The following is a 16,500-nucleotide window of genomic DNA, read 5'->3' on the forward strand; positions in this document are numbered from 1 at the left end:
TAGGGGAACACTGAAAAGCAGTAAGAAATATACTTTTGTTTTATGAGAGTTCAAGTCACAGGCATTGAGGGAAAGGTGAAAGGAATTTAAAAGTAATTTTATCCCCTTAGAATGTGCAGTATATGATCTAAATCTTTTCCTATTCTAAATACATTAGATTATCTTGTCTCCACTGGAAAATGAAGGATCTAATATATGGCCTTGCTGTATTGCCTAAGTAACTGAGCTTCCTAAATCATACAGTATAATCTGCTTTATGCTGTGTTGACATGCAGTTGCAGTGACATGCTAGACCTATACTGCCCCGGCTTCTGTGTCTGGAGAGAAGATTGATGTAAGGCAGAGCTTCAGAAAAGCTACAGGTTTTTCAGTGCAAGATCCCAAATACACCCTAGGATATGGACCAAATACTACTCCAGCACACAGCACACATTGAAAGGCGAGGGAACATAGCTTCCTATCTGCTGGGCAGCTGAATTCTCTGCTGACTTCCAAGATACAAGAGAGAAAAATTGCATTAAGCTTCTTCCAGTTCCCATTTTGCATGATTAAAATCATCAGGACTGTTTTTGAATAAATTTTAACAAGTTTATTTCACAAAATGTTCTAGCTCTCTGCAGAAAATGAATGGGACTCTGTTTCTTAAGAAGAAATCAAATGACCAGAAGTATCATCAGCAATTTTATAATAAAAATGTAGATGACATCAGCTTGGAAGTGGCACTGGGATTCATCATATATGTGCCTTATGCATAACTATCCTTGTATGCCAGAATCTCCTACAATGCATCTTTTCCTCTCACCAAGAGTTTAGGTTATGGCACATCGTGGGAGACAAAATCTGGTCTTTGTAACATAAGTTCCTCTGAAGCTCATTGCAGCACTTCAGAAAAAATCTGTGAGGAAATTAGCTGAAACTATCAGTGTTCTCAACACTGTAGTTATCTGAGGGAAGCACAGTATTGAGAAGGATGGGGAACAAGGACTGCTGTGAGTTTCAGCCATCCTGCTCTTTCCAAATTCCAAAGTACCCAAATTGTGGACAAGCCAGAACTGATGTGGCCAGAGAAAAGAGCACATCACTTCCTAAAAATGATATCTTCCTGTCACTGTCATAATTGCCTGTGTCATTGAAATTGACATGGCTCTATTTAATCTCAATGGGTATTCCTACTCTTCATTTCTAAACTGCTGCTTCTGCCTTTTACATTAGAGCTAAAGGCATTTTGAACCTTGCACTTTGCACAGGAGTTATGAGACATTTTAAATTAGGGTGTACTGAGGGATACTTTACCTCTGGCTCTCACATATTTGATCTGAGATTTGTTCTGTAAGCAGCAACAGAGTGAGAAATTTGCAACTTAAAAGGATTGAGTTATATTTATGTTCTGATGTATCCTCAACTGTAATAGACTGAGAAACATTTTATCTCTAGCATTTGCACTTTGCTCTAAGACTTGCACCCTTTAAGGAGGACTGAAATTGCTCTTTTCTCTCAGTGATAAATGGCTTGAGTTTCTGAGATCCTAATTGAGTGCCACAGTGAGGAAACCTTAAAAATAAATAGTATGAGACTTTCTGAGGACTGAATAAGATGTTGACCTCTTTTCATTCAAAATGCACAAGCAGAAAGAATCATTTGGAAAAGGAAATGCAAAACAACCATTATTGTCAGCAATCTCCATCTTTCCAAAATCTATAGCTTGTTCATGCTGCCATAGTTGTTTTTGATAGGACAATAAATAGGATTAAATCAAAAGCAACTGAATGTCGTGATAATACTACTATAATAAATCAAGGTGTGCTGGTCAATATTTTAGGAGCTGTATGTTTCAGATTAGACTGTAAATATGCACAGAAAACATGGACCACAGAACATGATAAATGACCCCCATAAAATGTTGATGTAATTCTACCACAGCAGTGAAAGGCTATAGAAAATGGTGAGGATTTTCTTCATGCTGAGGCTGCATTTGGTAGTGAATGTTTGTTATTCTTTTGAACTAGATAAAACAATCAACACCTAGAGAAGGCAGCATAGTGTTTAATGGGTGATGTAACTGAAGATATATCATGTAATTCAGTTGTCTGCATGCACCCTGAAGCTCTGAAGTGAATGCACAGATAGTGCAACTTGCTTTTCCCCGTGGTGTTTCAGGAGTCTAAAGTAGCTTTGTGAGCATTTCAGGGCTTGAATGTTGCTACAGGGATACGTGTGTCTTACAACTGACACTTCTGATCACCTTTTGGTTTTGTTTTTAATCAACTTGCAATTAGAGCAAAAAAATATTTGGTGCCTGTTAACAGCAAGAAGTGGATCTTTTGCTTAAATTAAAGCTGTAGGCTTAAATCTGAAACCCTGCTCTAGCTGGCATATATTGGAATCACCATAAGTTCAACTTCAGTTTATTCCACTTGTGCCTTTTAGATCATTTTAGTTTTCTGTGTTCAAATAAATACCAGAAGCTGATGATAATTAGCTGGTTTCTCCCTAATAATGCTGCAACTGTGGGATTAACTAGATAACCTGGAACAGGTTGCCTAGGGACGTGGTGGATACCCCATCCCTGGAGACTTTCAAGGTGAGGCTGGATAAGGCCCTGGGCATCCTGATCCAGCTGTGGTGTCCCTGTTTATTTCACGGGAGTTGGACTAGAGGGCCTTCACAGGTCTCTTCCAACTCTTAAGAATTCTAGGATTCTAAATGGAAAAATAGATCAGATGAATAGAAATGGTGATAGGGCCTTCACTGTCACTTTTTTAAGAACTGTATCCAGAAGACAAGGAACTTTGCAAATGAGGAAGAAGCAGAAGTGAAAAGACCAAAGCAGAAGCACAGTGAGAATCTCCAGTAAGATTTGCTGCATGAGGACATTAAAACACCAGACACAGGAACCATATTGCAAAGATGATCAGGGCAAATTAAGGGGTATTCAGGTGTCTGTGGCTGTAAAGGGCTATCTGAGAACGTATATCATCTGACCAGGTATTCACTTGCTGTTCAACAAATTCGTCTTATAATTAGCAAATCCACTTGTTTGGTTATTTTTCTGCTTCATATTCCTCTCATGTAAAATCATAGAGTTTTTTATGAAACTGCACGGCGATTTGAAAATTCATACAAGCTTTGTGCAGACAACTCCAGATAGCAAAATCAATTCTCTAGGAAATCATCAGGACCCCAAATGCCCTTGACTTGCTGGTATGGAAATGCCTACAAAATGTTTGTTTGAAGTGATATCAATGGTCTGGGTCAGCAAAGAACAAGCTGCTCTATGAAACAAGTGGTCAGTATTAGAAGTAGTGTCTAGCGTTAAAGCAGTAAAGCTGACATCCATCCTATCCAATCTGCTCTTTCATTACATGCGAACACTTTTGAGCCTTGTCTAGCATTTCCAGATTGCCAAAGGGTTTTGAGAATTCAATTCCCATTGGGAATAAGTAGGATCTGATTGATAGATCAGAGTGTGGGTCTAGGTTACAAGAAACTCTGTAAAGTAAAACAAAACATGAACCAAAATAGCTTGAGACCAAGAAAAATAAAGTAGGGAAGTCAAATGGGCAACTTGCAGGAAATTAGAGACATACATACACAGATACCAGTTATAACGGGAGCAGGAAAATCTTTCTGCAGGGGGTTCTGTGGAGATGAAATGGCAAAGAAACAACATGTAAACAACAGAGTCTTCTGTGCTGGGGAGCAAAGTTCACTGTGGCTCTTTCAGACCAAAGACTTGTTTGGACTTTCTGAAGATATTACATCAACAGGGACAGTTGTGAGACCTTGGAGGGTGCTGGAGGGGGCTTCTGGTTTTGGAGGACAGAAATGTAAATGGCTGCTTTAGACTTGATTCTAATTAACAGGGAAGAATTTAATGTGGATTTTAAAAGGATAGGTAACTAGGATGAAAATAATTATGGGGGATTGAATTTGCTACTTTAAGGAGAAGAAAATGCAAGATAATTAAAGTCGAGATCAAAGAATTGGTAAGGGCTTAGAAAAAACAGTTCATTCTGAAGAAGAGAACAGCAAACTGTTTAGAGTGGAGAAGTGGGTTCAAAGATGAGTGTGGCCGCAAGAACAGACTTTCATGGCCTGAAAATGAGCAGAGAATTGAGCAGGGAGCAAATAGAAGAATGCACTCTGGATGACGAGAAGAAAATATGAGGGGAGTAGTGGCAGAAAACGTTGTCGCACAAAATAGTTTCTATTAGCAAGAAAAGTGGAAAAAATGAGAAAAAAGCTTAAACAGGGAATTGGAAAATGTTTTCAAGAACTGCTCATTATCAAGGATGGACTGAGAATCTCTCATTTTGCTTCAAAGAAGGGTTGGACTTGGAAGGTTCTTGTAAGTCCCCTTGCAGCTCACCTTTCTCTGATTTATGTGGCAAGGCAAATCAGAATCTTTGCTACTGAATGACAAAGCAGCAGTAATTATACCACCATTCTTTTTACAAACGAATATAATTTCACCTTTGTCTTTAAAGACATTTTAAAAGGTCACAGACATTATATTTGATTCTGAAGATAGCAACATCTTGACTAAATAGCACATTTCTGAAAGCATATATCAGTGTGCTCAGTAAAGACTGAAATTATTGAGGGAGGGCAGGACTCATATTTTTGAACAAAAAACACTGATCAAGTTAGATATAGACGTAAATTAATGCCTGTTGCTGCTTTCCAGGAGATGTATGGCAACTGAGTGCCATTCCCTTGCCTTCCAAATGTGCTTCAAAACACATGGGATGAATGGTGCCCCACTTGAATTCACAGTGAGGGAAATGGCCTATCCCAAATCTTGAGTTTCACCTACTGTGGTCACTGGGTTATGTTACTGTGCCTTGCACGTTACTCTGCTTCTACATGCATTGCTGCAATACTTGATCTTTTCCCATGGAAAGGATCTCCCCTTTAAAAACTAAGTTTTCTCAGGGAACAAATAGCCTCTGGCTGGCTTTTTGCATGTTTTCAGTCAGCTATAACATAGGGAATTGTATCTGTATCAGCCCTCCTCCGTATGCCTTTTCTCTTTCTTTGGGGAAACATCAAGGTCTTCTTGAATGCTTCTGAGTCTAAATGCCAAAACATCTGCGTCTTATCCCATTATATAATGACCAAGATTTATTCACTATTTAGTCATTAGAATAGAATTAATTAAGAGATTGTAGGCTTGATTTGGATCTTTTTTCTCCATTTTCATAAATGCCCTGATGTAGCCTCCAGTTCATGATCTCATTTTGCAGACTCAAGTTTAATACGTAATTCTCTAGTTTTAATTCTGATCTACATAATATTCCTTTTACAAACTTTGAACAATCCACAGTATTCCACAAGTGGTACCTAGAAATGAATGGAAGCATTGATTCTGCTGCAAATCTACCTCCCATCCTTGCCTTAGTTTCTATTCACCCTTCCAATTTCCTACAATGAGCCCTGCAGCAGCAAGTTTGCTCCGTTACAGCTTCGCTATCAAGTTGGGGTGATTTTCTTAGCATTTTTCTTTTTTTCTTCATTTTGTATCCTGCAGGGGTGATGCACTCTTTCCTCACATACTTTCCTGACAGGAAAGTTTATTCTTCTTAATCCAGTAGGAGGATATTATCTTCTTTATCTGTCATAGGAGGAAATAAAATTGTTATTCTTGCCTTAGTAATTTGATTTCCTTCCTTGATAAGGTCACTCTCTTGGTGGATGAAGGGAAGGCAAGAGGACATAATCTTTCTGGATTTTAGTAATGCCTTTGATACTATCATTCACTCCAGCATCCTTTTGGACAAACTGTCCGACTGAGAAACAGGCTCATGCTATGCTGGGACGTGAACTGGCTTGACAGTAGAACTCAAAGGATTGTAGTGAATGAGGCTACATCTGGCTGGTGGATCGTTAGTAACGGTGTTCCTGAAAGCTCAATTCTGGGGGCTATCCTATCCTAATAGTTTAGGAAGAATCTCACCCAAGATGAGAGAGAAAAGGGTAATATTTTGTCTTTTTTCTAAGAGGTTCAATTATTATGTCCCTTGCTCAGAATCTTTCATCCTTGGGCTATTTCCCAGTCTCTCCAAAAATGCTTAGTAAATGTGTTGGGTCTGTAAATCAGGAAGAATTGATCTTGGGACTCCAGCATCGAGGAGAAGGAAGAAAATATCTTACAGCATCTGTGCTTGCACGGATTAGAAACTGAATTTGAGGGAGGCAGCCATACAGGTTTGCAGAAGTGCCTTTTAAACAATAAAACCTTGACTTGCAGAGATAGACAGTCTTGGAGGTTCCTTTATATACAGACTCCAAATTGCCTACTTAACAAGGCACTGAAAGTTGAATTTTGAATTAGGTAGTCAGGGACTTAATATAAATCACACTTAAAGCTAGACTTAGTTCCTCAAGGGCCAGTCTGGAAATGTGGCCCATCAGTGCAAAGTCTTCCATGTATTTCAATTTGGGAGCTAAAGTGCTTTGGATGTGTGAAGTCATTCTGCAGCAATAAAAAAATCAACAACTGTGAGAACAACCCAGCCAAATGTGCTTAGGCTGTGGGCTGATTTATACAAACAAGAAGCTTAAAATAGCTACGATCATCGTATCAGCTTAATTATCTGAGATATGTAGTTATTTAAATGTTCATGTGCATGTTCACACACGCAGATGTATCATACACAAATACATTCATATTTTACTCAGCCTTTTAGAAGATATTTACAGATACTGGAAATTAAATGGGATGGCATATAAATGCATTACACGTCAAGGGTGGTAATTAGTTGCATAATCTTTGATGCCACAGTGGGGCAATCTAAGAATGTCCTGAGCTCTTGAGCGGGTTTCTCCTCACTGAATCTAAATTGGTTTTTTTTCATTACAACAGACTTTTCTCCCAAATTCATCCTGTCTGTTGAGTTTTACTGAATTTTTAAAGAATGAAAAGATTAAAGTGTGTTTTACTGTTAAGGTAATTGGAATAAAAATAAAGGCAAACAATACCTTATATGAAAAGTACTTTAACTTAGAGTCTAATTAGAAGATTTACAAGGAAATTCTCAGAAAATTGAGTCTGTCCCCAGAGTGTAAGTTCTGTAAAGCTGAAGGAGTAGCAAGTACCAACTCTTTCTGTTGTATATCCAAGTGCTATTTGATCTAGAATTATTGCTTCACCAAAATAGTTATCTTGGAACTCTGATGCTAAGATCTGTCAAAAATAGGCATTAAACCCTTTTTTGCTGCTGTCTGTTGTACAGTAAAATACATCATTTGAGTTTGGCTTTTGAAGTAAGTTGTGTCTACAAAACTGTATCCATATTGTTTTTCCCTGCAGAAGCTTTGCAAATATACATACTATAACTACCAAATTCTTTTGGCCAGGCAGCTATAAATGACATTTTGTCTGCTGCCTTTTCAGTGTGGCTTACTCCTGGGAGATGCATTTGAAATCTGATCAAACTTCGCTAGTTATCCATCATATTTTTTACCATTTTCATTGATGCTGGAAGCTTTAGTTAACCCACGGCAACACAGCTACTCATCTCACCTTCTCCTGAGCTTTTTAACTGTGTTTGTTGGTCACTCATGGGCTAACGGAACCTCTAGTTGTGCTCTCAAAAACGGAATTCACTCAAAACAGACTTGTCCAGCCTGTTCCATAGGAATGTGATGTTTGCTCTTCGTTGCTCATTGAGCGAAGTTCATTTTACTGTAGCTGGGCTTTCACTCAAAGGTTAATAGTGCTGAAGAGGACCTATTGATTATAGCCTTTGGTGAGCTTTTGACCCAAAGTTCTAAATTTTTGTCACATATTAACAACCTGTATCATAACTAACACTTATACGACCTCTTCCCAGTAGGTTCTAGAATTGCATAAGCAGCAAACGAGAGTCAGAGGACAAGGCAAAAGGAGACACCATGACTTTTTTTGAGTCACAGAAGTTGCAAAAAGCAGCTGCCAATCATGGTTACAGGCAGCTGTGATCACAAAACATTTCATGGTAGTTACATGTGTCAGTCTCTTCCATCTCATTATGGATTTTAATGTTTAATTAGTTTAGCAATTAATTATTCATTAGAGATGAATGAAATTCTGAATTTCTATCCTCTGAGAAATTCTAGTAATTCAACATGGATTTGTTTGCCAAATTGAGATGAATCATATCACTAAATTTCAGATTTCTCAAGTTGGAGAGCCATACTGGTATGTCTAAATCTATGTCTAATGGTTGAATACAGGGTAGACTCACTCTTGAAAGCTTAGGATTTAGTAATGCTAATGTGATGAACGGATGCCACCTTGGTGATTCAGCACCTGGTTCTCAATAATGCTAATGGCCTTGTCACTCTGTCAGTGACAGGGTATCTCCAAACCCTGGTGCAAAACCCCTGGAGAGGGGAGAAAGAGAGAAGGGGACAGAGGGACACACTAACAGGCTGCTTATTTATTGTGCATTTCACCTTCTTTCTGGTTATGCTAACCATATTGCCAGGGATCAGGAGCAGAGGGGTACCAGTCACACTTGCTAAGTCCCATTAAGACAGGAATTCAATTGCTTGCTGTGCGTAACTCTGAGTATACTGAACTGAGAAAAAAGCTGCAAATATTCCCAGGAGTTGTGGACCCAACAACACCTGCCTTACTGCATATTGTCTTAACTAAGGTCTATCCGATTTTTCTGCTGCTGATACATGGTTGAGTTCACACTACTTTTCTTTCTGGGAAACATGTTTTCCTCTGTCTTGTCACCTGTTTTCTGCAGAACTCAATATAGACTTTATGTTCTACTTCTCCATTAAATCTGGTTGACTTTTGATAACTGATTCCAAGGTTACAAGTAAAGGGAAACTGACAGGAAGTGAAGTTACAGAAACCCTGTATCCTAGGGGAAAAAAAAAAGATACATGGAAAACCAGTTAAAAGAAGCCATCCTGGCAGCTATTGACTCTTGCTGTGCAGTCTTTAATAAATAACGCAATGCAGTGGGGAAATGTAGTAAAAGCTACCTCCAGTGTTAGGTTGTCATGTAACAGTCAGGCCCACATGCAGTGCCACATGAGTTTGATAAGACCAGTTATTAGAAGCTGCAGTATTGAGATAAAGCAACCAATAAATACTTCGATTTCAACTGGTTACATGGGTCCAGGGTCTTACTTATGTACACAAATGTAACATACAGTGAATTGTTGGATTAATTTCTTTGCAAGAATCTTTTCTGTTTGCATTGGGGTAGTAATGAGGAATGTTTGTTTTACATTGACTAAGTAGAAATAGGGATTTTTGCATATTATCAGATATATATTTGGGATTTTGTGATTAGATAATTTATTTGTGATAAATTTGTGATTTAGTGATGTACCATATCAGGATATTGTATAAAGTTAGAGACTTATTTGGAAATTATAACATCTTCATCCTGGCTATCTGGGGCTTTGAATGTTATTGCCCCTGTGCATTGCCCCTTGATCTTCAGAAGGGTGATTCCCATGGCTGAGATATGCAGGGCTTGCAGCTCCAAATGGATCCATCCCACCATAGCTGGCATTGCTCTGGAAAGTCAGCTATTTCCAAAAAGAAACAGACAGCACCACACATCCTTTCCTACCTCATTCCTAGTGCTAGACTTTGGCAGCCCTTTTCACATTTGTTAAAATTCATTTGAGTGAATAAACCTCAAAGCATGAAAATTCAGAAAAATTTCAGCTACCTTTGACAATCTGCCAAGGCCCACAGTCCTTAAACCTCCTAAAGGTAATACTGCTCAGAAGTGCAAGTTCTAAGATAATGAGGAAAGTGAAAACAAGTGGGTCAGAGAACAAGCTTGCCTGAATTATCTTCACAGCTGCTAGCAAGCTCCTACTAAAGCCAGCAAATCTTCTGTTTCTGGCTGAGGTATCTAGCTAGAGGTACACACAGGTATTCTAGCAAACAATCAGCACTGCCTTTGAATTTCCACTGAAATTCACTTTCTTCCTCTTCAGATGCTCTCTTTTGCTACTGAGATTTAGTACCTTTTGAGAGAGGGGAAGATTAAATTACCTTAAGAAACAAGACTGATAGACTGGAGGGGTGGGAAAAAAAAATTCTGTTCTCCAGGGTGGTTAAATTCTACTTTCAGGAAATGCCTCCTGTTAAACCTGCAAGCTGTACTAGGATGGGTCTGTAAGCTACAAAAGGACCACTTGTACTTGTAGCACGTGTATTTATTGCTTGAGGCAATCCTGTATTGAGAGTACAGTTGAATAACGGGAAGGGCTGACAGTGTAAGTATTCCTGCTTTCTCTCCTTATTCCAAAGCAATAGGAGACACCCCTGAGGTATATGATGAATCGTTCCATTAAAGCACTGAAAAAGATTAGCTGCTTTTCATCTAGTACTACTCATTTCAGTTATGGAAGTGATGTCCTTAATTATCTGTACTTTGTAGGACGTTTACCCATGGAGCTGGTTTGGGGCTGTCTTTTCTGGGTGAAAACCTTCTGGAGCCAGATCTTAGTGCGAGCTTGCATGCAGTTAAATTTGCTCAGCCTTACCTAGCAAAGCCAATGTGCCAGACCTTCAAATTAAGGCTACCTGCAGTAGTGCTGAGTGTTTTTTTTTAGTGCCTCAAAGCCTTGGGTTCATAGAATCATAGAACAGCTTGGGTTGGAAGGGTCTTCAAGGATCACGAAGTTGCAACCATGAAGTTGTACACCCCTAGATCAAGTACTAGGTCACATTGCTCAGGGCCCCATCCAACCTGGCCTGAAACACCTCCAGGGATGGGGCAGAACAATGGCAAACTGCAGAGTTATATATACCTGCTTAAATCTTGCTCAGAGAAAGATAGGTTGAGGTTCACCAGTTGTACGTGGAGCAGTGTCAGAACAGCATTCTGAACTGAAAATCTCAATCTGCTTTAATGTTCTTGTTTCTGTTAAATGAACATAGGGTTGATCAGAGCACAGTATGTCCATATGGTCACGGTTTGCTCCAGAACTGCAAGGATAAACACAGGAACAAACAAGGAGACAAATATTTCTACATCTATTTTCTTGTAGATATACACCCTTTTGTAGCAGGTGCATGCTTAATTTTGCAAAAAGACTAAACTGAGAAGGGCCATACTCTGCTAGATGCTGTCTGGTTTGATGTTCTGTGCTGAGGATCCTAGACTCTAGCATTAGGAGCTGGACAAGAGCAAAAATGGATTTAGCAGGTTAGGCAAGCAGTTTAGCAGAAGATCAAGAAGCACGCTACAGATTTCCTACTTCACAACTCAATTCCTTTCCATTTGTACCATTCCACCATCCCCTTTGCTGAACCATGAAGTCAGGAGAAAGCAAAGACTTGAACCTTGTGAAACTTTCCCATTTTAAATTGGGTTTGTCTCTTGAGAACATGTGCAGAACCACTTCCTAGAAAACCTCCACAAACACTGCTGAAGGATGGGATGGCCAGAACAGTACATAAGGTCAGCTTCCTTTGCCCCTTTGGTTGAGCTATACCTAAAAAATGCCAGCTGTGCAGAATTAAATCAGCTGACTCACTTGCAGTTCACAGTGAATAAAAGGAGTGTATAATCAATGGATATCAAGATGTTATAATCACAGTATAATCAAGAGAGTTAGGCAAAGTAGACAACGATAACAAAAAGAGAATAAGTGGAAGAGCTTACCCTTTGGCTGAGCTTACCACAAAACACCAAGAGAGGTGATCTCCAGAAGAGATCCTTCCCCTCTGGTAGTCAGCTCTTAAATAGGTCTAGGAGAGGTGCAGCCAGGCTCCACCCCTTCCAGCAGCACAGGTGAATTGCCTTCACCTGTGCTCCTCTGGCTGACTCATGGCTCACCTCAGGTGATCAATCAGAGCTTCAGGCCATGACTCAGCAGTTCCCATACAAGGAGTAACTGAGCCATTTAGGCTCTAGTGCTTCTGATGTTCTGAAAGACCAAAGTCTGCTGATCCCCTTTTCCTGCTGGAGGAGCATTTAGATAACTGTTCAGTCTACAACATGTTTGGTAAACAAACTTGATGGATTGGGTGGCAGATTTAATTTAAGTAGAGGCATAGAGAGGTGTGCAATTATTAGTCAATTACACATCCATTAATAGGCTACTGCATTGAACTATTAATCATTTGTGAAATTAATTCTTTCCTTTCTTTTTCTTTAAAGGGCAGATACAACTTCTAAGGAGAGGAATGCTTCAGGATATGCCTGTTATCATTAGGGGTAAGTTTTGAACTCCCACGTATAGATGCATTTATCATGTTTATCCTCTAACCTTTTAGTCTTGTTGGAAGTACGGGGTGTCCATTGGCAGTACTGTTTTCTGTTATAGTTTACGTAGTTTTGATAATTATTGTCAGATGGATCTCTGTATTCTGAAGTTCCTGGAAAATGGAATAAGGCTAGTAATTTTTCTCGTTTTGTACTCATATTATTATCTTATTATTCCTTTATTTCAGGCTTTTCTTATCTTCCCCGCTTCCCCCACCCCAGAAATATTAGCATAATTCAGAAGGTTAAAAACAAACCAACAAAAAAAGCTTTGAGAGAAAACTTCATTTGAGGACTTTTGTCAGTAATATTTGTTTTATTTTCTTACCAGCAATAAGTCTTAATGGTAAAAAAAAATTACAAGTTCTAGATACAGTGATGCGGAGGGGACATTTAGATGACTGCCAGCAATTCCTTAAGCTCCCGCTGATGGTAACATCGTTTTTCGAGAGTCTTTCAGGCTTTCCTTGCCTCTTCACGTATTGTGCACAGTGACTGATCTCAGTATGGAGAGTAAATATCATCAACGTCAAGGGGAAATGGAGATGTGTCACACATGTTTTTCTGTGGGTTGAATCCCAAGATTTTGGGGTTTCATATCTCAAAGAGACTTCCCTAGTTTCTCAGGTGAAAGGAAACAAACATTGTTTAAATTGTACTTGGCAATCTGTGATGAACAGCATTCAGAGGAGCAGAGGGCATGTTTTGGCTCTGCTCTCCACTGCATGCTACATCTTTACAAGAACAGGTCTGGAAGAGGTCATCTTTCTGAGTCCAGTCACCTGCTCACATCTGCTAGCCAAACTGATAGACCTAAACTTGAATCCCAGTAATGCTTCATGCTACCATCACATCTCCTGAGCTGCAGACCTGAACTAGAAAAGGTATAATGGTAAGTACATAAACATTGTATTTCAAAACAACAAGGGTAATGTTGCTAGGAGTTGTATATTGATAATTATTCTTAAAGCACAGGCAGAAATGGATGTTCATAGGAAAAATTAGAGGCATATCTTATTAAATGGTAAGCTATATGACATCCTTAAAAGGTCGAGGCCTTTCTGTTAAACAACATGTCCCATGTTTAAAATGGGCACCTAAGTACTGCTTCTGCTTGGGCAAATGTGAACTATTGATGCTGACAACTGCTAACAGAAATTAAGGTCAGAGCTTTGAAACACATTTGTGAAAAATCAGTGACCCCAATCCATAGTGACTCTGCTATCTCAACCAGATCCAATTAGTGAGCTAAAAAAGTCAGAACTGGAAATTAACAAACTGCTGATTTGCATTCAACTTGCTGTTAGCCAGAACCCCCAAACTCTTTTCTACAGAGCTGTTCTCTAGCCTCTCCTTCCTCAGTCTTACACATAGCCAGGGTTGCCCACTCTCTGATGCAGAATCCAGCACTTGCTCTTGTTAAACTTCATGCAGTTGGTGATTGCACAGCCCTCTAATTTGTGAAGATCTCTCTTTAAGGCCTCTTTACCCTCAAGGGAGCAAACAGCTCCTCTTAATTTAGTACAATGTGCAAATTTACTCAGTATGCATTCAAATCCTGCATCCAAATCATTCATAAAAACATTGAAAAGAACTGGCCCTGAAAAGTACCTTGTCACAGTCTGTTAGACATATCTACTGAGCATAGTCCTTCACTCCTAGGTACCACAGGTTGTCCGTGAAACAGAAGTAATTGCCTCCTTGTGAGGGAAGGTGAGAAGGCATGAGATACAATTAATTATGATATATTCAGTACTTGATGAGTCTTTGAGTGCAATTGCCAAAAAAGGGCAGAGCTTTTTTATTACTTATGGTTATGGCGCCCTTTGGCTCATTGACTAATTGTTTCCAAAATTTCCTATTCTCATCAAGTTGTCAGCCAGGACTTCCAGAAATGGCCTTTTACTACAGTTTGAATCATAGGAAGGCTGTCAGGCTATGAGAGCTGGTACATCCTGCACACGTGGCTATTCAAAGGATCAATCCATAGGCCACACTTAGAAAAAGCAGCAGCACTTGCTTTTTTGGGATAAAATACTGCTCTGAGTAACCTATTAGAAGATACATAAGGGAGACCATTTGGATTAGGGAGCTCTTGACATCAGATTTTGATATTAATCTGTCCTTGTGTAACTGATAGAAGCATACAGCCACAATAAAACATGCCAGAAAAGAGAATTAAATCAAAATGAACAGACAAGAAAGTGACAGAGTATTTGAAGATGATTAGGAGAGGAGGGATTCTGTGCCTCCAAGCTGTCTTCTGTTGCTTTGCCACTGCAAGAAGTGTTGAAAGCAGTGATAGTTCTATCCAGTCCTCTCCCTTTCCATTCATGTCCCCATTTGCACAGGGTGCTTGGCTGCCTTCACGTGTCACGGGTACTTCTGAGAGGGTAGGTTAAGGAAGGTGAACTTGGAACATGTTAGAACTCTTTAATTCAAAACTAACAAAATCTGAGAGACATCTGGACTTTAGTTTCTAAAAATCTTATTTTCAAGAAAGCCCAGCATTCACGCGGACAGAAGACTCCTTCTGATGCATTTCAGAAAAATTCTGATGTGTGTCTGTGCTCACCATTAACCAAACACCAAATGAGGTATGGTGTTAATTCTGCCCCATGCTAGACTGGCAAGAGCTATTTTGAGTACTGTTAGTTAAAAGACCTTTCCTTTTTTTCTGGTTTTTTTTTTTTTTTTTTTTTTTTACCTGCCTTCCTCTATAATCAGGCATGTAATGCATTTTGCCATGGAGATGTGGCCTATTAAACCTTATCCACAGCTCCCTTTGTGTCTCTGTAGCTCTCTCCTAATAGCACCTAGTGGTTTTTAAGCCTTTGGATAGAAAGAAGTGCATGACAGGCTGCATGAAGAATAGTTTAAAGCAATAGAGGAAAGAGGAAGAGTTGTAGTGGATGACCAGATCCATTCAGTGCCTACTGTCCAATTCCTTTCATACCGCTTCAACAGTTCTTGAAGAGTTTTTGCAGAAAAACTGCAAAAAAAAAAAAAAAAAAAAAAAAAAAAAAAAAAAATTGGTTCTGGCAAGAGGCAAATCTGTCTGCAGAGGAAAAATCTATGTCAAGAGGATTTTCACATTTATTTTCTGTTATTGGCTCATTGCACTGGGCCTGAACTCTGTGTGAGGAGGGCAGACTCGCAGCATAGTTGTTCATGAGGTAGGACTGTAGCATTTCTGCTCTTCAGAATCTCTTCTCCATCCTGGTGATACTTAGTTGGTGATTAAGCATGAAATGGCATTTGGTTCCAGTGTGATTTGTTACCCTGTCATGCTGTTATCTCTAATAACTTCCAACAGTTACATACTGCACTCAGGAAGGCTAAGAGCTAGGAATCAGGGTGGTCGTTGCATGCAGGATGGCCAACACCTTCTTGTTTGTACTGAAACTTCTGTATGGATCTTGATCAGCTAAGCATCTGGTTCTGCAGGCTCTTTTTTTCTCTGAGGAAAGTAGCTGGTAAGCTTAGATCAACCTTTTTGGTTTTACATGCTGTGTCAGAACAGAGCTGGCCTCTGCTCTAGCTTTCAAGATATGCTGGGAAGTTATCATTTTCTAGCTATTCATGTTAGAAATGCGCAAGCAGCCCATTTCATTTGCCAGCATCCAATTCATTTAATTTGAATTGTCATTTCATGTTAGCTACATAACTACGCGTCCCCAGAGTGGGTGCAGTGCCTTCATAGTTATTCAGGTAAGAAATACCTTGCAATCTTACCCACTGGGTGTTGCAATCAATTTTATCAGACATGTACGTAGCCTGACAGGTGCCTTGATTGCACCTTGAACAGAACGCAGTCCCCTCACCCTGCCTCCCATCCCTTTGTTTCTGTCATTCATTTCTTTAAGCAATTTCACAGCTTTACTGGAACAAGAAAACTGGAGACCAGGACTGATTTCTGCTTTGACATGCAAGTGAATACTTTCCTGTCTTATACCACACAGTAGGTTTCAAGGGAAGTGAATCTCTTCCTCTTTCCTGAGTAGTTCCTCCCCTAGCTGTTAGATGTTGCTATCATAATGGAGTCATCCAAGACTTAGACGAACAAAAGACATCAATTTATTGAGAGCTTTCTTAACAAGAACTATTACTCTAGTTGGAGGTAAAATTGGCTAATTTGCTAATTATGATTAATAAGCTTTACAGGTAAGACAGTCTTGGGCAGTGGCTATTACGAAGTGTAAAATAAGTGACAGCTTCTGGCTTTGGGATTTCCTCTGTTCCTTTGTTCCTCTCCTCTGTT

The 16,500-nt window shown here is 39.4% G+C and overlaps 1 protein-coding gene and 1 long non-coding RNA gene across 16 annotated transcripts in view; one reads left to right on the forward strand and one right to left on the reverse strand.

Moving 5' to 3' along the window:
* Window positions 1-16,500, forward strand: part of LOC125692373 (uncharacterized) — a 201,553-nt gene that overhangs the window by 153,282 nt on the left and 31,771 nt on the right. For 11 of the 15 annotated variants that reach the window (XR_007376620.1, XR_007376617.1, XR_007376615.1 and 8 more), the window contains one exon: window positions 12,135-12,191. Coding sequence is in view for 2 of the 15 variants with exons in the window: in XM_048942792.1 (XP_048798749.1) it covers window positions 611-755 (145 nt within the window). In the remaining 13 variants the exon portion in view is untranslated. Of the gene's footprint in view, window positions 1-610; window positions 972-12,134; window positions 12,192-12,374; window positions 13,132-16,500 lie in introns of those variants that run through there. The other 4 variants (XM_048942792.1, XM_048942793.1, XR_007376624.1 and 1 more) reach the window with 2 other exon arrangements.
* Window positions 4,850-11,674, reverse strand: LOC125692374 (uncharacterized). The gene is made up of 3 exons (XR_007376626.1): window positions 11,637-11,674; window positions 10,780-10,892; window positions 4,850-5,614 (listed from the first exon to the last, which is right to left on the reverse strand). It is a non-coding gene; the product is annotated as an uncharacterized LOC125692374 (long non-coding RNA).

Source organism: Lagopus muta, chromosome 4, assembly GCF_023343835.1.
Source record: "Lagopus muta isolate bLagMut1 chromosome 4, bLagMut1 primary, whole genome shotgun sequence".
Lineage (NCBI taxonomy): Eukaryota > Metazoa > Chordata > Aves > Galliformes > Phasianidae > Lagopus > Lagopus muta.